The sequence below is a fragment of the Bos indicus genome, chromosome 29, assembly GCF_029378745.1.
Source record: "Bos indicus isolate NIAB-ARS_2022 breed Sahiwal x Tharparkar chromosome 29, NIAB-ARS_B.indTharparkar_mat_pri_1.0, whole genome shotgun sequence".
NCBI classification, from domain to species: Eukaryota; Metazoa; Chordata; class Mammalia; order Artiodactyla; family Bovidae; genus Bos; species Bos indicus.
In genome coordinates this window covers 38,027,507-38,050,389 of record NC_091788.1, presented here as the reverse complement: position 1 = coordinate 38,050,389, position 22,883 = coordinate 38,027,507, and the positions used below count along the sequence as shown (strand labels likewise).

Below are 22,883 nucleotides of genomic sequence, written 5' to 3'. Positions count from 1 at the left end.
GAGGCCTGGCATGCTATAGTCCATGAGGTTGCAAAGAGTCAGACACTACTTAGCAACTGAACAATAATAACAGACATTCTTCTAAATGAGGAGGGGATGGAGTTGAGGCAGTCATAAACACTTTCATGGTCTAGAACATCCCCCTGACACTTCTTTGATAGTGCCTCACCCTGACTCCAGTCACCTGATTCTGGAGGAAGCTGTCAATCATGTTTGCTGGGGAGCAAGGTCACTTGCTTAAGTAAAGCTAATCATAGTACCACCTGCCCCCATCAGGATGGTTGGTCCAGGGCTAAACTTATGATCTGAGGTAGACCAGTCCTTTATATCTCTTACTGGTAAAGTGATGTTTTCTGAGCTTCTTTCCTTCTGGGCTATATACTTTAGGGATATAAAACTTTGAGACAGGCAACTTCAGAGTCCTTCACTAAGTGTAGAAGCCTGAGGGAAGAAGGCTTTCAGGCTTAAAGAGTCAAAGATGCATAAAGGGAAGGAGCAGGGGAGACAAAGAGTGAGACAATGGCTTCTGATTTCTCATAGAGAAATCAGTGCAGTCACAGAGATCTTTGGCTCTGCTCTGGTTCGTGTGTCCAGATCCCCAGTATCCTTCCAATAAGTCTCCCCTTTTCTTCAAGCCATCTGGAGTTGGGCTTCTCTCACTTGTGCTTCAGACTTGATTCTAGATCCTTCCCAAATGTGATGCACCTCCCTGACCCAAAGAGAGGCACCTATTCATATGAGCACCATTGAGATGAAATCCTTTATTCTCTATAGAGAGTAGGGATTTGCAGCGCAACAAACACAGTTCACCAGCATCCCTGGCCCCACCCAGGGTGCCCTCACATGAGTATGTGTTTGGAGTGGGCCTGATTGATTCCTGAAGTAGCCCAGCATTTACACTGCGGGAGCCAGGCCAATCCTGTTGTTTCCTCGATCGAAAACTGAGAAATACAGCCTCAGGAAGACCTCACCCAGGATCCAGGTCTCCGACTCGTTCACACGCTGTGGGCGCACAAGAAAGTTGCTGAAGCAGTAGCCCGACAAACTCTGGGGAAACAAAACACAGAGCAGTCAGCCTAAGCCCTTACCTGCCTCCCTCGTCAATATCCTGACACGTTTCCTGGTTTTACTTCCTTCCTTTGGTAAGAATCAAGTGACTCTCTCAGCAGTGGTGGAAGTAGGGGCTCTTCCAAGAACTAGAAGGGCCAAGACATGCGGTTGCCATTAGGGAGGAAAAGGGGCAGACAGGCAGGGATTATAAGATGCAAACATATAGAGAGGATGGATAAACAACAAAGCCATACTGTATAATACAGGGAACCATATTCAACATCCCATGATAAATAGTAATGGAAAATAATATGAAAAATATATATATACACATATATAATTGAGTATCTTTGCTTTATGGCAGGAAAAAACAGATCATTGTAAATCAACTTACTTCAATAAAATTTTTAAAAAGAGAACAAGAATGGCCCATAATTCCTTGCTGTTCCTTGCTCCCTCTTTTTTCTACAGAAAATGCTGTTTCTTCTCCTTCCCCACAACCCTTTTCCTTAAAACTGTGCTCGAGCCCTCCCTGAAGTCTTCCTTGACCCACACTCACCCTCCCTGGTCACTCCAGGCTGGGTTGGTGATTTTCCCTAGTGCCCCCAAGTCTGTAGCCCTCATCACCCCTAATCTGCCCCCAGAACCCCTTTGCCCAGCCCCCAGGGGTGCCATTTGCATGGAATCCAGTTTAGATTTGCATTGACCAAGAAGCATTCCTTAGGTCTCCATGAGTCTGGGGTTTTAGAATTAATGAAATTCCCTGTCTTCCTCAAAAGCTTCTTTGAGCCCATTAGCCTGCTCTGAACTCCCATAGAGAACTGACATTAAGCCTCAAACGTGTGCAAGAGTTGTGCAGTCTCTGTGCACCCTTTCCTCATATTAGCACCCACCTGAGGAGTTAGGTATCCCAACTCACAGATGGGGCACTGGGGCTTAGCAAGGGGAAGTTGCAGCCAAGGACTAGGGTAACCACATAATTTATGATCCCAACCTGGACACTTTCAAGAAGGGAATGGAGACTGTTAATCACTAGAGTGGGAGAGAACACTGGGTCTGTCCCCAGCCAACCCTCCTTGTCACTTGGCTATTTCACAGATTGCTAGAGCTGACTTTCCATCTTCGTGCATCTGAGGGCTCTGTTTGAACTAAAGCTGTTTAAGGCAAAGGCCCTTAGTGTTCCCCTCTCCTTGTGACTCCCACCACACCAGCATGGGGTAGTGACTCCACACTTATTTCAGGAGGATGGATGTCCCAGACTGTCCTTTACTCTCAAGTGGTTGGTTTTGTGGGAGCCACAATGATGTGGCTGAGCCTGCAGAGGGCGCCCTCCTCCCAGCAGCAGTCTAAGGGTTCCTGCAAGTCCCAGATTTGAGAACCAGTGCCCAGGGTTATCCCCTCACTTGGATGTAAGCTTGGGCGGGTACTGGATAGTCTATCCCATTGATAGTGAAGACAGCAGGAGGCAGTGTCCCGATGGCTTGGCAGGAAACCACGTGCTGTAACAGAAAGAGGGAGAGAGGTTGGCTCTGCTGATCTTTGTGTGGAGAGCCTGGGAGTGACCCCGTGGAGTGACCCTTCACCTCACGATCGATGGGCCTGGCATGGATGAGTTTCTGGATTTTGCTGACCGATCCTCTTGGGCCACGCAGAAAGGCGGTCCCCGTATCCAAGAGGGCCTGGCAGCCACGTTTACAAGCAATCACTGTCCCGTTCATGGAGATGCTGAGAAAAAATGGGATAAAACAGGCACCAGCATCACTCTGAAATCTCCCCCACGACTGCCCCCTGAACGTGCCTGCGTGACTGTCTCCTGAACAGCCTTTCAACCCTTGCCCTGACCCTGTTTTCCTTTGTTCTGGTCATTTCATCCTCTTTGACTTCCCTTCAGTTATTGAATGCACCAGCTCTTTCATATCTCAGGGCCTTGGCATGTGCTGATCACCCCTCCTAGAAGACCATCTATCTCCTTGGTCTAGATGATTTGTTCTCATCTTTTAGTTTCCAGGTTAAATGTCACTTTATCAATGAAGTCTTCCCCCTAACCCAGATCAGGCTTCTGTCTTGCTCAGTCTCTGTAGACTCTTCCCCATGTTTAGCAGGTGCCGAGGTGGTAATTCACTGTGTGAGTCATTTTGGGTGCGTCTGCCTCACTAGATGGGAGGGCAAGTTGTGTCCTCAGTGCCTCCCCCAAGTGCCCAGCACACAAGGGATGCAAGTGTATGCTTGTGAATGAATGAATTAATCCATGAAAAAATGAATGAGGAACATCCAGATACCTATATCTGGTGTCTGACCAATAATAAGAGTGAATATGGAGGTTCCCTGAGGCAGCAGGTGCTCAGAGTGTTAGTGGGAGGGAGACCCAGGCTGCCCTGGGAAAGGTTGTCTTCCTGCACCGCCCCTTCATCTGGCTCAGACACTGAGGCCCTCAGCCAGGCAATGCCTGAGCTAGCCCAGAGGGCCACTGAAACACAGCAAAGGATTTATCTGAGGGTATCACACAGATTCCCATCAATTATTGCCCCTTGTTTTCAGGCCACTCCTGAATCCCAGCTTCCTGATTCCTTCTGTCATAGCCCCTGCCCCACTGTGTGCCTTGGAAGAAAAGCAGGTAGCTATGGCTAGGAAGGTATCTCTCTGTTTGATTAGCTTTCAAATCTCAAGATTGCAGCCAACCTCTCTCCACTGCTGGGTAGCTTCTCCTTAAGAAGACCAATTTTACCGGTTTATTAAGGCCTTGCCCTGTTTTTAAACAGGCAGTACTTTGTACTGAGAACTTTCTCAGTCCCAGGTAGCCCTGGACAGTTGGTCATCTTATCACAACCATGTTCAGGCTGGTGAAATTCTCCCTGATCCTCTTTTCACTACACTTTAGGTCCTCAAACATGTTCCTCACCTCACAGTGTGATGAGTGCAGCCCTCCCCCAGCTACACAGGCCTCTCTGGACCCCATTCTCCTGATCAGAGCCCTGATCAGGCGGCCTGGGGTGATTATCAATCCACGGGTGGTGTGTCTATCTGTGTGCTTGCATGTCTGCATGTGTCTGTTTGTGTCTCGGGTGTGTGTGTGTGTCTGCATATCACTGTTTCTCTATGTGTCCGATTTTGTGTCGGTATTTGTGTGCCTTTGTGTGTTTATAAGTCTGATGCTGTGTGTACTTCTATGTGGGTCTTTTTGGGTGGAGTCTGTGTCTGTGTGTGTGACTGTGTAGCTGGGGTGCATTCGTGTGTGTCTGCATGTGTCCATGTGCACATGTGGGAGCCTCACTTGGGGTGGCTCTCAGAGGGAGAGGCTTACCTGTCTATGTTTATATGCCAGCTGCCCACTTGGGACACTGGTACCCAGTTGAGTTCTCCCTTATAGTAGGCACGGTTCACCCCTCCAAACATCACCACGCTGCCGTTCTCTTTCTGACTGTGGAGAGAAAGAAGAGAGGATCTTGCTGGAGGAGAGTAACACCACACGCTATCTGAGGGTTGTGCTTATCCACCCATCAGAGGCACTACTACAGAATCCATTTTACAGATGCAGAAACCGAGGCTCAGAGGGATTGAGTAGTGGACCCGGGTTGGTCACAGCTAATGAGTATCACAGAAGAAGTTCAAAGGTAGGCAGCCAGGCTGGGTTTTGACCACCCAACTTTCTAAGGAGGACCTGGTCCTGTATGGCTACTTAAATGCTCAGAAATACCCTCAGAGGATACTGTGCTGGAGGAGTCTGGCTTCCTCCTTGTCTAGCCTGTCATTTTTCAAAAACAGCCGAGGCTCAAGGACAATGAGGGTGAGGGTTCAGTCTCACCCAGGGTTGGCTTCACGAGCCTGTGACCTGTGCTGTTCATGGGGCTCTCCCTGTCTTGAAATCCAAATACTTGTTAAACAAAGGGTCCCACATTTTTATTTTGCACTGGCTCCCACAGACTGTGTAGCTGGTCCTGGGCTCCTGGGGAAGTGTTAGTGCAGAAGGAAACATTCATGCCACCACTCTCCTTCTAAGTGTGTTGGTGTGTGTGTGTTAGTCACTCAGTCGTGTCTGACTCTTTGCAACCCCATGGACAATAGCCCACCAGGCTCCTCTGTCCTTGGAATTCTCCAAGCAAAAATCCTGGAGTAGATAGCCATTCCCTTCTCCAGGGAAGCTTCCTGATCTAGGGATCAAAGCTGAGTGCCTTGCATTGTAGGCACATTCTTTAATATCTGAGTCACCAGGGAAGCCCTTCCATATCAAATCCATCAGCAAATCCTATTGCTTTTTCCTCCAACCTGTTTCCTGACACCTTCCATTGTTCTCCCTCTTCCCCCACCCACTGGACCTGTCCCTGTCCCTGAGCCCATGTCCTGAGCCCAAGTCCCTGTCCCTGAGCCCATGATCATAGTTTTGATCAATAAAAGTTTATTTACAAATACCAGTGGTGGGGCCAGGCAAGGCCCTGGGGCCATAGTTACCCTGGGCTAGACTATCTCTCAGAAAACTTCCAGATCATGTGGTCTGTAATTTTTCATGCAACTGGGAGCACCTTACCACTGAATTAGAGAGGTCTGGCCCACCTCAGATTTACCTGCTCAAGTAGAAGGCAAAGACAGGCTCAGAAATGACTCCTTGTTTCCACAGGTTGTCGAAGATCGGGTTGGCCCCTGTGATAGTGCGGCGTGGGTAACCTAGTCCCAGGATGCCATCAAATGGTACATCGTCAAACCCAAACTCCTTCAGGCTTAGGCCAAATGGCTGGGCCACACTAACAAGGTTCCCGATCTGTAGAGAGGAGAGTGTTCCCACATAAAGGATTGGGAAATGGAGCTGGGACTGGGCTGGGGTGTAGATGTCATTAGCACTGCAGAGAAGAACTGAAGCCTGGCTGTACTCTGGACTGATCTCAGATGGTTAGACCAAGCTGGGACAGGAATTCTTGTTCCATTTTTGCGGGGCTGTGGTTTTTAACAACACCTGCTCCTCCTGCAAACACCATCTGAGTGAGTCAAATTGGCCGTCATGCCTTCTGTACAGGTGGGGCAACCAAGAGTCAGGACAGGACCCGATGGTGCCCCCTGAGGACAAAATGAGTAGAGAGCAGAATAGCCTTCTCTTCAGCATCACTATGATGTGATGACAGAAATGAACTGAATTCAAGGCAATGCTTATGAATTCTACATCTGCCCAAAGAGAAAGAGGCCCCATGATATAATATCACTGGCAAGGACCTCCAGAAAATTCTGCCTGGGAAACGCATTTGGGGATGTGTTTGTGTGTGCATGTGTTTGTTCAGGAAAGACAGAGGAAAAAAGAGAGAGAGGAAAGAGAAAGGGTGGGGTGGGTGCAGAAATATTCAAGCACTTTGGGGAAGTCAGGCCATAGTTTTTATTATACTGTCAAAATTCCCCTTGAGTGAGAACCCATTTATCAGTCCCCTCCCACGTGTTTGACCCCCTGCTTTCCCTGTCTGGATACCTGAAGCTCTGTGCTGACCCAGGGACCCTGGATCAGTTTTATCCTCTTCCCAAATTCCCACACCTGCTTGAGTCCTGATTGGCCAGCCACCACTTAATAGGTGTGTGACCCTGGCAAGGCCCTTGCTCTCTGCACCTCAGTTCCTTCACCTGTGTCATGAAGCTAATCATAGTACCTGCTGCGTGTGATTGCTGCAGGGTCACATGAGTTATTACCTTGAAAGTGCCAGCATAGTCTGAGAATATAAATGTGGTGTTTTCTCCCCCACTCCCTGCTCCCAGTGAAATGAATCTTGAGCTGCTCACGGGCAAAGGAGCTGTAAGTCCACACCCCAAGCCACTGTCTGGATTAGCTATTCTGGGAGTTTGTGTGTCAGCTGAGGCGCTATCTATCCAGGGACAGGGTCCTGAGGGGCAGACATCCAGTCACTAGGGTACTGCCAGCTGGTCCGGCATCTGTTTTGTAAGCAGTGGTTGCTCCCTGGGCAGCCCCAGCTTAGCTTCTGTTTCCACATTACCCGAACAGTGTCATAGACAAGATATCCCTTTATCGATGTAGCGGTGTAGTTGGTATTGAAGATCTTGTTCGTGGCCTTGAAGGTGGAGGAGTTACAAGGGACGAAGCTATTGTGTTTATCTGCAGACACAAGAGATGAATGTCCCCCAGGTGCCAAGAATGGAGAAGGGAGTTGGAGGGGAAACATAAGATGGGCGAGGTGGGGAGGGGAGCAGGTACTCACAGCAGCTGGAACTCTGGCAGTATATGGAGGGCACCCACAAGCTAGATGAGCCGGTGTCAAAGAGGACCTGGAACTCCTGAGGGGGTGTTCCAATGTTGATGTTGCCGATGTAGGAAAACTACAGAGGCCAAGGTGGGGTGATTAGGGAACACTTGGCTGCACTGGCCACCCTTGATTCGCAGATTGCTGCCACCCTTGAGGTGTCCCATGTCTCCTGAAATCACTCTCCAATCACGCCACACAGCCTTTGCTCAGATCACCGCCTGATGTGATTCCTTTTCTTTCTGTTAGGGCTGCATGGCATACTGAATCTTACTGTCTTGACTAAGGATGGAACCCGCCACTCCTTCAATGGAAGCACAGATTCTTAACCACTGGACCAAGAGGGAAATCGTGGGGCCTTCATTTGAGAAGCTCTCCAGTCTCCTCTTCCAAACTGAGCCCCTTCTCTTACAGATGGCCCTCCTCAATCACACCAGGCCACTTCTTCTAAACTCGGACCATGACCTCTCAACAACAGGCAGGTGGCCACTTTATTTATTCCCTGCCGTGTTTCTGCCTCCTGCAGGAGCCCCAGCCCCAACAACCCCACTGGCATCTCCACTTGAACCCCAGTGCAAAGCCAGAGCACCAGGGGGCGCTGTGGAGCACCATCCTCCCAACACACTCACATCCTTATAGCTCCTCAAGGGATGATGATAAATTATGTTTTGATCATTAGCAGCTTTCTGGGACAGGTTGTAAGGGTGTTCCTCAGAGAAATTTGTCAGCAAATTTCTTTCCCTTAGGGTTTCTCGCATGGTCTTCATTTGCCTAAGAGGGATTCTTTCACCGGCCATGAGGAAAAGAAAACAAAGAAGGGGCAGCAATCAGCTGTCTGTGTTATAAAGACTGTCATACCTGATGTTGGAACAGCACTGTGTATCTTCCAAGCATTTTTATGAGTGTCACCTTATTATCAGGATGCCATGCAATGACCATGGCAAAGACCTAGGTCTGAACATAGGTTCTTTGCGTAATCTTGGGTAAGGCATATGACCACTGAAGTCTCAATTTCCTCAATGGTAAAAAGGTGGAAGAAAAAAAAATCCCCACCAACACCATCCCCTACATAGAATGGCTTGGATATTAAGAGAGATGATGGATATAATGCACCTGATATACAGGAAGCCTCAGCAATGGCAGCCATTATCATTGCTGTGGTCATCCCACTGTATCCTTCTCAAGGAAGCTCGGGGAGGGAGGTAGAAGGGCTTCATCATCCTCTTTAAACACGGGAGGAATTTGAAATGCAGGGAGTTGGAGACTTGGCTGAGGTCACACTGCTTGTTAGAGCTAAAAGAGCACAGAAATAGTACTACTGATCTTTCTTCTGGGCTCAAGCAGAAGAGAGGAGGCCAGGAGATGGGGAATACATTAAGGAGGTTAAGAGAAGCCAAGAAGAATGTTTTTAAAAAGGAGAAAATCTAAGAGAGTTCTGCATGCACAGAGACATCCAAAGAGACAGATAAAATAGGGAGATAGAGTTGAAGACAGACACATTCACACAGAAATGAAGAGAGACCAGAGAGGAGACCTAGAACCACATACAGGAGAAACGTTGTTTCTTCACACCACATCTACAGTTGCACAGGATGCGCACTGAACAACTTCAAGGAATGCAATTTTACATAGGACATGACGTGGCTGGACCCCAGGAGTTGTGTGATCCTACAGGTTTGCCTGGAGAGCCTAGGGCCTCACAGAGTCTGTGGCAAAGTACTTAGCAACAAGTGAGAGTTGACTTTAGACTGTCAGGGAGTGATTACATTCCCTTCTAACCCTGACAGGTGGAAGAATAAGAGGACGAGAATAAACAATAATAAAAAAGGGACGATGTCACTTATAGTCCCCTCACTTACATGACCATGCACTCTGAGAAGGCCACCAGCCCGAGAAGTCCAAGCCACTTCATGTTTTTGTCCTCCACTGAAGTGCTCAAGACAGATTGAGTTCTGAGCATGCACTGGCGGTGAAGATTACCTAGCTATATATGCTCTAACCTGCTCTAATGTTCTCCTTTAAGCCACCATGAGTCTGATGAGAAATATGAACCTCTAGATAAAATCTTTGCCTCCATTGGTGACTGTGAGGAATGGACTTGGAAAACTCTCATAATACAGAAAATTCCACTGTAATCTCTTCCTTCGTTCTTGGGTGAAAAACCAAACTGAACTGCACAATCTAAGAGTGGGGAGACTCGTCCCAACTTGTAGGTAAAACACTGCTAATAAGGTGATAAAGGTAAACGTTAAGGGCCATGTTAGACATTTGTGATCTCATGGGGTCTTCCTAGCCACCTCATGAGATGTGCATTGCTGTCCTCAGTTGGAGAGGAGAGGTCAAACGGCAGAGTCGGACAGGACTGAAACGACTTGCACAACACAACCCGGTGCGGTGACATATGAGTGGCTTTAGATAGTGTGACAGATGACACAGACCAGACACACCATTGACACCAAACTGCATCGAAGTTCTATCAGTTCAGTTCAGTCACTCAGTCATGTCCGACTCTTTGTGACCCTATGAATTGCAGCATACCAGGCCTCCCTGTCCATCACCAACTCCCTACTCCCAGAGTTCACTCAAACCCATGTCCATCAAGTCAGTGATGCCATCCAGCCATCTCATCCTCTATCGTCCCCTTCTCCTCCTGTCCCCTATCCCTCCCAGGATCAGGGTCCTTTCCAATGAGTCAACTCTTCACATGAGTTGCCCAAAGTATTGGAGTTTCAGCTTTAGCATCAGTCCTTCCAATAAACACCCAGGACTGATCTCCTTTAGGATGGACTGGTTGGATCTCCTTACAGTCCAAGGAGTCTCAAGAGTCTTCTCCAACACCACAGTTCAAAAGCATCAATTCTTCAGTGCTCAGCTTTCTTCACAGCCCAACTCTCACATCCATACATTACCACTGGAAAAACCATAGCCTTGACTGGATGGACCTTTGTTGGCAAAGTAATATCTTTGCTTTTCAATATGCTATCTAGGTTGGACGTAACTTTCCTTCCAAGGAGTAAGAGTCTTTTAATTTCATGGCTGCAATCACCATCTGCAGTGATTTTGGAGCCCAGAAAAATAAAGTCTGACACTGTTTCCACTGTTTCCCCATCTATCTGCCATGAAGTGATGGGACCAGATGCCGTGATGTTAGTTTTCTGAATGTTGAGCTTTAAGCCAACTCTTTCACTCTCCTCTTTCACTTTCATCAAGAGGCTCTTTAGTTCCTCTTCACTTTCTGCCATAAGGGTGATGTCATCTGCATATCTAAGGTTATTGAGATTTCTCTCAGCAATCTTGATTCCAGCTTGTGCTTCTTTCAGCCCAGTGTTTCTCATGATGTACTCTGCGTGTAAGTTAAATAAGCAGGGTGACAATATACAGCCTTGACATACTCCTTTTCCTATTTGGAACCAGTCTATTATTCCATGTCCAGTTCTAACTGTTGCTCCCTGACCTGCATACAGGTTTCTCAAGAGGCAGGTCAGGTGGTCTGGTATTCCCATCTCTTCCAGAATTTTCAACAGTTTACTGTGGTCCACACAGTCAAAGGCTTTGGCATAGTCAATAAAGCAGAAATAGATGTTTTTCTGGAACTCTCTTGCTTTTTCAATGATCCAGCGGATGTTGGAAGTTCTATAGCAGTATTACAAAAGAGCAGTTTCAATATTGGAAGAAATGTGATGCTCTTTGTGTCTGACTCTTTGCAATCCCATGGACTGTAGCCTGCCAGACTCCTCCGTCCATGGGATTCTCCAGGCAAGAACACTGGAGTGGGTTGCCATTATCTACTCCAGAGGACCTTCCCAACCCAGGAATCAAACCCGTGGCTCCTGCATTGGCAGGAGTTCTTTACCACTAGTGCCACTTGGGAAGCTGTGATGCTGTTAGGGAAATGAAAATTGAGACAGTCTTCTTCAGGCTTCAGAACTAGGAGAGCAGGCCTCTGATCAAGTCCTGACCTTCCCTGGACTCGGCCTGAACTACATACCTGCTGCAAGCACACCAACTGTTATCAGTGATGTCAACTAGCACCTTAGATAAGAAGAAGAAGTGAGTCTTGGAATTTCCTGAGCCCCTTGAGGCCTGGCTATCCCCCAGGGTCTGGAAAATCTTATAATTCACAAGGTGAAAGAAAAAGCATTGTAAAAAATTAAAGCCAAACTAGAGCTGCACTTTTATAGGGAAATTGATGGTGATATCAGTTTGCAGCCTTGGATTATAAGCAGAGGGCCCCAAAACTGCAATCTGTAGTCCCACCCGTGATGTCCAAGGACCACCTAGGACTCTTTCCCAATTGGGATTCCAGATTGCCTTCTTCTGGAACTTTCCAGGGCTCTTCAATTCTGGACAAGTTGTCAGCCCAAGTTGGTGACGTACAAGCTGTTACTTCTCTCTATTGTTTCTATTTCTTTTCTTTAAGGACTGTTTGTTGAAATTGTCAAATAATTATCTTTAGAAATTGAAATTCTTTGTAAGGAGTTGTTTATTGTGTTATCAGATTCTTTGAACCTAAAATAAAATAAAACTTTCAGCAAAACATCATTTGCCCCTATGAGCCAATTCATGAAAAATGCCACTTTTTAATCAAGCTTTTATCTGGATGGGAAGATTTGCCTTACTTCTTATTAGCTACTGAATGGGGTATATCCACTGGATTGTGTGAGAATTGGGACTCTAAATTAAAGCTGGCCAAAACTTTAGAAGTTACTGAGCTTTTGTAGGTCATTCCAATTGAGACAGGGCAAGAATAAGCGGTGCTGGTCCCATAAGGTTCATGAAGCCAAATTAAGATTCATTGAAGAGAGATCAAAATTGGAGAAAGAGTCAAGCAATTGGCAAGAATTATTGTCCGTGTTACAATGTCAAAATTATATTTTAGCTGGCCAAGTCTCCACTTTCCAATTCATACCTGAAATAGCCTGGCCAAGTCTCCACTTTCCAATTTGTAGCTGAAATAGCCATAGTAAAGTTTGCACAAGCTAAATATGTAAAGTGACTCTGTAAGGGAAAGTTCACCTGTCAATAGCTAAAGCAGAGATACACTGCGACCATAATAATCCCTCCAAAATTCAGAGACCTGCCTAGGGTTTAAATTTGGGGACTATAATGGGCCAAAGGACATAGAGAGATTTAACCTAAGGCTACACAAAAGATAATGAAACTTAAAACTCCCCAACGAAAAGGGAGGATCAAAAATTTATAGGGATATTTGGTTTCTGGTGACAGCATAATTCACATTTGAACCAAATATTGAGTTCCAATCTACAAAGTAACTAGGAAACAAACTATAAAGTTCAATGGGCTGATGAGCGGTAACAGGATTCTGATGCCACTAAATGTACAATACGGCATGCTTTAGACTTATGGCCAGTACCACCCAATGACACTGAATTGCATTTGTCTATAAGTGAGCTGTATACTAATTGGAGCTAACAGCAAAAACAGAAAGGCAAAAGAATGGCTGTGGGCTTCAAGAGTAGATTTCTAGAGGCCAGGAGAAATTGCACTATATTTAAAAAACAGTTATTGACTTGTCCCTGGGGCTTTGATTGATATGGAAACAAATGACTATAGATATTACTGTAATATTGAGGCTCCAAGTGCCAATCATGCAGTAGGTACAAAGTTCACTGAAAACCCACAGGATAAAATATGTTGAGGAGTCCAGCCTAAGAAAATTAAAATGATATATTAAGGACTGTTCCAAACCTGGGAAACACGGGGTTGCAGAATTAGGTGAAAAAAATGGAAATTCCCATTAAAGGCCTCCAGCAAGAGGATAATTGGTCCTTAGATAACTGAGTCACCTGTAATTTGGGAACTCTCTTTGCCTCTTGGTTGTTGTTCAGTCGCTAAGTGATGGCCAACTCTTTTTTGACCCCACAGTGTGCAGAACTCCAGGCTTTCCTGTCCTTCACTGTCTCCCTTTGTTTGCTCAAACTCACGTCCCGTGAGTCAGTGATGCCATCCAACCATCTCATCCTCTGTTGCCCCCTTCTCCTCCTGCCTTCAATCTTTCCCAGCATGAGGATCTTTTCCAATGAGTTGGCTCTTTGCATCAGGTGGCCAAAGTATTGGAGCTTCAGCTTCAGCATCAGTCCTTCCAAAGAATATTCAGCTTTGATTTCCTTCAGGATTCACTAACTTGATCTCCTTGGCAGTCCAAGGGACTCCCAAGAGCTTTCTCTAGTACCACCAAAAGTAAACATCAATTCTTGGCGCTCAGCCTTCTTTATGGTCCAACTCTCATATCTGTACACAACTACTAGAAAAATCATAGCTTTGACTATACAGACCTTTGTTGGCAAAATGATGTCTCTGTTTTTTAATACATCGCCTATGTTTATCATAGCTTTTCTTCCAAGAAGCACGCACCTTTCAATTTTGTGGCTGCACTCATTGTCCACAGTCAGTTTGGAGCCCAAGAAAATAAAATCTGTCACTGCTTCCACTTCATGGGTCACAGTATTGTCATGGGGACAGGGCTTGCATAACTCAAAGACACTATGAGTCATGCTGGCCAAGGTCACCCGTATGGGTCACAGTGAAGAGTTCAGACAAATTATGGTCCACTGAAGGAAGAAATTGCAAAAACCATTCCAGTGTTCTTTCTGCAAGAATCCAATGAACAGTATGAAAAGGCAAAATGACATGACACCATAAGATGAGCCCTCCAAGTCAGAAAGTATCCAGTATGCTCCTGGGGAAGAGTGGAGAGCTCTGATTGGTCCACCTCAGATCAGAGGAGCCTGGCAGGCTACAGTCCATGGAGATACCAAGAGTTGGACACAACTGAGCTACTAACACTTTTATTTTCAAGGAGTTAACAAAATTTCATTGATAAATGTAGTCATATCTTGATAGAACATTCTACGGTTACTACTATTACTGCCAATAAGTTAATGGACATATTTGATGTACAGAATCATAATTCTCATTCATGATGGGACTTTTTCTTTACTTAATCCTACAGTGTCAGACTTTATTTTTCTGGGCTCCAAAATCACTACAGATGGTGACTGCAGCCATGAAATTAAAAGACGCTTACTCCTTGGAAGGAAAGTTATGACCAACCTAGATAGCATATTCAAAAGCAGAGACATTACTTTGCCAACAAAGGTTCGTCTAGTCAAGGCTATGGTTTTTCCTGTGGTCATGTATGGATGTGAGAGTTGGACTGTGAAGAAGTCTGAGTGCCGAAGAATTGATGTTTTTGAACTGTGGTGTTGGAGAAGACTCTTGAGAGTCCCTTGGACTGCAAGGAGATCCAACCAATCCATTCTGAAGGAGATCAGCCCTGGGATTTCTTTGGAAGGAATGATGCTAAAGCTGAAACTCCAGTACTTTGGCCACCTCATGCGAAGAGTTGACTCATTGGAAAAGACTCTAATGCTGGGAGGGATTGGGGGCAGGAGGAGAAGGGGATGACAGAGGATGAGATGGCTGGATGGCATCACTGACTAGATGGATGTGAGTGTGAGTGAACTCCGGGAGTTGGTGATGGATAGGGAGGCCTGGCGTGCTGCGATTCATTGGGTTGCAAAGAGTCAGACACGACTGAGCAACTGATCTGATCTGTACTGCTCAAAAATTATTTTTTCCATTGCTTAACCGTTACTTGTTTCTTTGATCACTTTATTTCTATTGACTATGGAATTGTTATTTGACTTATAGAATTCATAAGGTTGCTTGTGTTCTTGGTCCTTATTCTTATGCTCTTCAGTCTAAGCAAACTTAAAGTCAATTGTTAGGGAAAATAAAATGGAGGTGGTCTTGCTCAGATTTCAGAAGCATGGGAGCAGGCCTGTGACCACCTTCTGACCTTGCTTAGACCTTGCCTGGAGAACATACCTGCCAAGGTTTGTATGTAGCCAACTTGCTGTACAGGTATTCAGCATATGTACGTGGAATGAATGTACATGTAAAAAGAGTGAGGAACTCTCTTCTCTTTCTCTCTCCATGCATGTATCAGGGCCATTCTGAATAGGAATGATGTTGGGTATAATTGAGGACTGTATTTCTGGGAACATAGGTGCAAGTGATATTCAAAAGAGTAGAACTGGAGCCAGGGGAAGCTGAAGAGTCAGTAGTGGAAAATATTAAGAAAAAAAGTCTTATTGGTTTATGTTAAAGACTTAGCACTTAAAATGGACATTTAGCACTTACATGGTGGGCTGCCGTCTATGGGGTCACACAGAGTCTAACAGTGACTTAGCAGCAGCAGCACTTACACTTCTTGTTTGGAGTGATTTATCTGGGACTGATAAATGCAGACCCTTTGGCTAAGGATGGCCAGATAGGAGAAGTGAGCAGGTGCTGAACCATGAAAATCAAACAAATAACCCAGGTCGGGTATGTCTAGCAATGAAGACACATAAGTACTGCTATTTTATCTGCTCCCTCTTAAGCAGAATTGCAGGTAGTAAAAGACCAAAAATCAGCATTATGCTACTACTTTATTCTTTTCTGTCCAGTAAACATTGAATTGCAATTTAATTTCATTGTAAATAGAGAATGCACTTTGAATGACTTGAATTGTTCAAATTTACTGTTCCATAAAACATTTCCAGGTGTTATGTTTTGATAATTGACCTGTTTGTCATAAAGTGGGGCTCCCCTGGTGCCTCAGTCAGGAAAGAATCCACCTGCAATGCGGGAGACCTGAATGCAATCCCTGGGTTGGGAAGATCCCCTGGAGAGGGAATGGCTACCCATTCCCGTATTCTTGCCTGGAGAATCCCCAAGGACAGAGGAACCATAGAGTTGCAAAGAGTTGGACACGACTGAGCGACTAAGCACAGCACATCATAAAATGACCTTTTTAATCCCTAGTAAGATACTTTGCTCTGAAATCCATTCTGTCTCATATTTGTATAGCCAATCCAACTTTAAAAAATTAGTGCTAATGAATTGATATACAGAATACTTGAAGAACTCCTATAACTCAACAGTGAAAAGATAACCCAATTAAAATGGGCAAAGGACTTGAGCAGACATCTCTTTAAAGAAGATACACCAATCACCAATAAGCACATGAGGACATTCCACATCAGTAGTCATTAGGGAAATGTGAATCAAAATTAAATGAGATAGCACTTCCTATCCACTAGAATAACTATTGTTAAAAAAAAAATGTGAATCATTGGCAAAGATGTGGAGGAATTTGAGCCTTTATTTATATTACTGGTGGAAATGTAAAGTGTACAGTTGCTATGGAAAACAGTATGACTATTCCTCAAAAAATTAAGGATAGAATCACCATTTTCCAAGTGTGTGTATGTGTCAGTGCATGTGTGTGCTCAGTCATGTCCAACTCTTTGTGACCCCAAGTCGTCTAGCCCACCAGGCTCCTTTGTCCATAGACTTTTCCAGGAAAAAATACTGAAGTGGGTTGCCATTTCCTACTCCAGAAGATCTTCCTGACCCAGGGAATGGACACTTTGTGTCCTTTGACTCTCCTACATTGGCAGATGGATTCTTTACCGCCACTCTACAGTCACAACTATTTTGAAATAAAAGTTTATTTATCAGTTTGCTTATTCCCATCATTACTAAAACAGATTTCAAATTATTTTTAAGCATTTCTCATAATTAAAATTCACTTTCAAAAAACAAATATGAAACACTTTTGAAGATACTGAAAAGTTTGTGGTATTGTCTTTCAATATCCAAAACAATATTTTGAATCATGATAGTCACATTTGTGTGATGAGCTAAAAAGACTGCTATCAAAAAGTCTACATTCAAGAAATGCTGAAGCTGGATTAAGAAAAAAAAGGACCGTCATTTGCTACTGGTGATATGTAACTGGTAACAGCCATTACAAGGACCATTATGGAAGTGACTTTTAAAGTTGAAAATAGAGCTGCCACATGATCTGGCAGTCCTCAGATCAGTTCATTTCAGTTGTTCAGTTGTGTCTGACTCTTTGAGACCCCATGGACTGCAGCAGACCGGGCCACCCTATCTATCACCAACACCCGGAGTTCATTACTCAAGTTCATGTCAATCGAGTCAGTGATGCTATCCAACCAGCTCATCCTCTGTTGGCTCCTTCTCCTCCCTCAATCTTTCCAGCATCAGGGTCTTTTCAAATGAGTCAGTTCTTCACATCAGGTGGCCAGAATATTGGAGTTTCAGCTTCAGCATCAGTCCTTCCAATGAATATTCAGGACTGGTTTCCTTTAGGATGGACTGGTTGGATCTCCTTGCAGTCCAAGGGACTCTCAAGAGTCTCCTCCAACACCACAGTTCAAAAGCATCAAGTCTTCGCCGCTCAGCTTTCTTTAGAGTCCAACTCTCACGTCCATACATGATTACTGGAAAAACCATAGCTTTGGCTAGATGGACCTTTGTTGGTAAAGTAATGTCTCTGTTTTTTAATATGCTGTCTAGGTTGCTCATAACTTTTCTTCCAAGGAGCAAGCGTCTTTTAATTTCATGGCTGCAGTCATCATCTGCCATGATTTTGGAGCACCCCCAAATAAAGTCTGTCACTGTTTCCATTTTTTCCCCATCTATTTGTCATGAAGTGATGGGACTGGATGCCATGATCTTCGTTTTCTGAATGTTGAGTTTTAAGCCAACTTTTTCACTCTCCTCTTTCACTTTCATCAAGAGGATCTTTAGTTCTTCTTTGCTTTCTGCCATAAAGGTGGTGTCACCTGCCTATCTGAGGTTATTGATATTTCTCCCGGCAATCTTGATTCCAGCTTGTGCTCCATCCATTCTGACATTTCACATAATATACTCTGCATGTAAGTTAAATAAGCAGAGTGACAATATACACTATATATACATATATTGTATATAGTGTATATAGTGACAATATACTCCTTTCATGATTTGGAACCAGTCTGCCATTCCATGTCCAGTTCTAACTGTTTCTTCTTGACCTGCATGCAGATTTCTCAGGAGGCAGGTCAGGTGGTCTGGTATTCCCATCTCTTTAACCCTGGCAGTCTTATCCCTAAGAATATATGCAGAGACATCAAAATTTGAATAACTTGTGCTCCCAAAAGTGCACTGAACATCACGTTCCTTTTTTCGTTTGTTTTTTTAGTTTTATTTTGTATTAGAGTATAGTAGCTCAGCTGGTAAAGAATCCACCTGCAATGCAGGAGACCCTGATTCTATTCCTGGGTCAGGAAGTTCCCCTAGAGAAGGGATAGACTACCCACTCCAGTATTCTTGGGCTTCCCTGATGTCTTAGATGGTAAAGAATCTGCCTGCAATATGGGAAACCTGGGTTCAATCCCTGGGTTGGGAAGATCCCCTGGAGGAGGGTATGGCAACCCACTCCAGTGTTCTTACCTGGTCAGAGGAGCCTGGCAGACTACAGTCCATGGGCTCGCAAAGAGTCAGACTGGACTGAGCAACTAAGCATATAAGTGTAGCCAACTAACCATGTGTGATAGCTTCAGGCGGACAGCTAAGGGACTCTCATACGTATACATGTATCCATTCTCCTCTAAACTCCCCTCCCAGTTTTCAGCAGGGTGTAAGAGCTCTGACTGACTATGTTCTCTGGAGATTACTGGGAATGTGGAAGAGAGCCCAAGAGGGTGAGTCAGTTAAAACCAGGTGGGCAGCTGCTGGAGAGCCTAGCTCCTGGTGGACATTCTGCACTGTAAGGGAAAGAGTCCAGAGTTCACTGCAGCACTAATACAGCTCTGCCAACTCTCACCTGTGTGGTGATGGCTTCTGTAGATTCCTGCCTGAGTCATGAGTACATTTGAAGAGGCTCTGCCCTGGTTTCTCTTTAACTGTGGCCTCATTGTTGCACAGGACCCTGTACCTGCAAGACCCAGAGGTTTGTAAGGTCAGATGTAGCTGGCAGAGGGTTATTACAGGGCCCAGCAAGAAGATGGGTGGCTAATGTCTGAAACTCTCCCAGCTCCCTGAAATCTATCAGTAAACCCCTTTTCTGGGAAAAGTGAGGGAGGGGCATGGTTAGTTGTTGCAAAAGTCTTGGTGTTAGATCCTTTGTTCTTGAGGTTAGGTCATGGTTAGGTAATGATGTTCCCATTGTTCCTGTAAATCCCCACCAAGCAAATGTTATTCTCTATTCTAACAAGAAAGGGCAAGGTCTCAAAGGACAATGATCCCGCTCAGAGATCAAGATCATGGCTGAAGAGGCAAATCTCATTGGTGGCCCCCTTTAGGTCAGCATCCCAGACCCACTTGGCCCTCAGGCTCTTCAGGCAGCCCAAATGACAGGGACCAGGTCCCACAGACTGCTCTCTGTGCAGACTGCCACTGCCATTAATTCCCAGAGGCAGTGATGGGGAACAGGTTCTCCACTGCCTCAAGGCCTGGGCCAAGCCCTGTGGGTGTCCTTGGTGAGGGCTCTGGAGCCCTGCAGGACACAGGCCACCCAGATTACCTGCTGGCCTGAGGGCAGGTGGCCTGGAGGTCCCCAGAGTGCAGGCCAGGATCTCCCTACTACCTCACTGTCTGACTGCAGACCACCACTCCCTGGACCTTTTACTGAATGGTCTCACTGACAGTGGGATGCTTGTGGAAAGGGCCCAGTGTGGCTCTGACCAATGGCTGAACAGGACCACTAATAGTCCCCTGGTAACCATTGCCTGGTTATGTGGTGAAGGGGATGGTGGCAGCGGCAGGTAATTGTTCGCAGCTATGGCCAACATGCTAAGGACTGTACTTTGGCTGTGCTCTGTTTAAAAATTATATCAGCTCAGCACACATATCCTCATTAAGCAGCAGGTTTTGAAAAGGTTTCTAAGGCAACTGCAGGTGTTTTCGAAATGAGGGGCAGAATGGGGCCAGTTCCATATAACAAGCAGAGATTGAACTGTGCAGGTTGTCATGGTAACAGCTTCTTGTGCTACCCTAGGAAGATGTGGAAAACTGAGAAGAAACCAAAGGCCTTTAAAACTCTCTTCATAGTGTGTTTTCAGACTCGAAGGAGCTGGCAAGGAAAGGTTTGCTGGTAAAGCTGAGGAGGGGAGTAATTGGAGCCAGGAAAACAGAAGCATTGGCTCAGTCAGAGTTCTGTGTTATGGTTCAGAAAGAGCAGTCATTTTCCTCACTCAATATTGAGTGCTGGGGAAATCAGGATTCACCTCTAATCATCAGATTGCCACCAGGAAACAGAATAATTAAGATTTATTCAGGTTCAGAAGCTTGCAAATACCTCTCATGGCTGCTTGCTCATCCCAGTCACACACATGATCCCCAAGGTAGGATTATCATCATGGTACCCATTTTCCAGATGAGGAAACTGAGGTTAAGGGACATGATCAAGGTCACACAGCTAAAGATCCACAGTGCAAACCCAGGACCTCAGTCCCCAAATTTCTGTGTTTCTGCTCTGCTCCCAGCGGGGAGAGCTGGCACTAATTGTTTATGCAGAAGCAAGGCAGGAGAGGCGCCACCAGCCAACTCTAGGGCTGCACACCTTACTCTGATCTGAGCATCCTCCTGCTTAGAACATGCTGCCTTTTGCTTTCAGTCTTTACTTTTGCTTTTCCCCCAGGGTTCACTTTTTACAGGATCTGATACCAGCGCAAAGTATTTGTTTTTCGGCAGAACAGTCCCAGGATAGATCCTCATTGAGCAAGAGCTGTCAATAGCTTGCTTTTTCCACCATGGAGGTCAGATCTGGAGGGCTGCCCTGAGCTGAACCCTCGGCAGCATCTCCTCCCCACTGGAACATTCTGCAGCCTCACCTTTGGGAGTGGTGACCAAGGGCACTGGTCTGACCTCCACCCACTGCGGGTAGTAGAGTTGCCTGTGGGCCTCATTATCTTCCACTGAATCCCAAGTGAGGAAAGAGTGATACATTTTCTCCTCCGGGAGGAGGGAACACACATTAGCAACTATCCCTTTCCTACTTTCCATGTAGTCTGAGCTCCTTAGAGTGGGAGGTATCACCAACCCCCCTGAAAAAAGATTTATTGTCTCTCTACCTGTGTGTGGATGCTGTGTCACTGTCTCCCCCCATCCTAGCCCTGCCCTGTCTCGGGCCTCGGGCATCTGCAGTGGCTCCCATGGTGGCCTTGCTGTCACCTGCCCCCAACTTTCTGACTCCTGTCCTTTGATTGAACCCAGGCAGAACTGCTCCAGTGTGTACATGCCTGGCTCAGACACTGCACTGTCTTCCATGTGCTCTGCATGCCTGGGATCATGCTGTTTTGTATTCTATTCTTTTCTCTCCATGTCCTACTGGAAGGATTTCTGATAACATTAAATGCATTTTTAAGGCAGTTGGCTGCATGTTGGCCTGTCAATGGACACTTAAAATTGAATGGGCCTTGGGATGTCCCAGATTTTCCCCTTTGTAAGAGACTCTGAGGACTACGTCCTTGCTTATTCATGTTTGTAGATTCTTCTGACAGCTTGTGTCTCCTGACACGGATGCAGCAGTGTATTCTAGTGGAATCATCTCCTCATTCATATATTCATTTATTCACCATGTATTTCATGAGGGCCTACTATGTGTCTGTCACCAGTGCTGGAGCCAGAAGATCGGAAGAGACTTCTTTCACATCTACAGAGGGGCTCCTGCCTTGCCAGGGATCATGGGTAGGCAGTGAGCTAGCCTATGTGATTAACCAAAGCTATTCTTACTCTTATCGGTGGTTTCTCACCAACAGGAACATTACTTATGGTTCCATGAAGACGACTTGGAAAATGAGTTTGATAAACTGTTCACTTGAGTCTCCATTTAGGTCACTTCATATTTACTGTTTTAAAAAAAAAAGATTCTGTTCTCACCTTTCCTCACCTTATCAGCTCCACAGCCAGTACTCGTTCACTCCCTTAAAGCTGATTATAATCAAGTGCCATCTCAAGTGCCAAGCATATGTAACCATGGACATATGGCCAATCTGCACACACGTGATCACTGTGGGATTTAGGGATGTGTTTCAGGTGGGGTGATGCTGGGAGATGGCGCGCCCGGAACAGGCTAATTCGAAGGTAGGTACCTCAGAAAAAGTGTTGAGAAAGTGTTGAATTTACGGGATGGATAGGCCCCCACCCAGGTTGCAGCGGACCCCCTGTAGGACAGACAGGGCAAGTAGTGGTGGGAAGTGTTAAAAGGGTTTGAGAGAAAACCCGGTTTTTATTGAAAGTGTCAAAGGGGTTTGAGAGAAAACCCGGTTTCTAGAGTTAAAATGTTGAAAGAAACCTGATCTTTGAAAACTAAAACTATATCTTCTACTATACTTAATTTTCTGACATGGGTAACACTGAATCAAATGAAAGACAGCTCTTTATAGGAGTAATTTTGCAGTTATTAAGTAAGAGAGGAATCAGAGTTTAAAAAGCTACCATTCAATCATTTTTTTCATTTGTACAAGAACAGTGTCCTTGGTTTCCAGAAGAGGGTACTGTTAATTTAGATACTTGTGTGAAGGTAAAAAAAAAAAAAAAACTAAAAACTTATCCTACAAATGTGATTAAAAATGTTATGGACCCCCGTCATGAGGCTGTTGGATAGCCTATGGGAGAGGCTATAGCGGTGGATGGTGGAAGGTGGGTCTCCACCTTCTGCACAGATCATATTTTCTGCCATTGTCGAAAAAAAGGAGGGAGACTGTGCTCTACCTCCGGAGGAAGGAAAGGGCTTACAGGACG

At 45.5% G+C, this 22,883-nt stretch overlaps 1 protein-coding gene across 1 annotated transcript; it reads right to left on the bottom strand.

Annotated features, from left to right (window-relative positions):
- Positions 1-894: 894 nt before the first annotated feature.
- Positions 895-9,189, bottom strand: LOC109554722 (pregnancy-associated glycoprotein 2-like). Its single transcript, XM_019955390.2, has 9 exons — positions 9,137-9,189; positions 7,907-8,060; positions 7,236-7,353; positions 7,014-7,132; positions 5,610-5,803; positions 4,352-4,468; positions 2,634-2,775; positions 2,454-2,549; positions 895-1,047 (listed from the first exon to the last, which is right to left on the bottom strand). The coding sequence occupies exons 1-9, from the start codon at positions 9,187-9,189 to the stop codon at positions 895-897; spliced, it is 1,146 nt and encodes a 381-aa protein (XP_019810949.2).
- Between the last annotated feature and the right edge of the window lie 13,694 nt (positions 9,190-22,883).

What these genes read in the sequence shown, in the direction of transcription:
- LOC109554722 (XM_019955390.2), bottom strand. Translation starts at nt 9,189, where the DNA reads ATGAAGTGGCTTGGACTTCTCGGGCTGGTGGCCTTCTCAGAGTGCATG. An exon ending in TTGTCTATGACACTGTTCGG is followed by an intron (nt 5,804 to 7,013) that starts GTAATGTGGAAA and finishes TCCTCTCTACAG; the next exon opens with ATCGGGAACCTTGTTAGTGT. An exon ending in TTTGCCTTCTACTTGAGCAG is followed by an intron (nt 4,469 to 5,609) that starts GTAAATCTGAGG and finishes TTCTCTCCACAG; the next exon opens with TCAGAAAGAGAACGGCAGCG.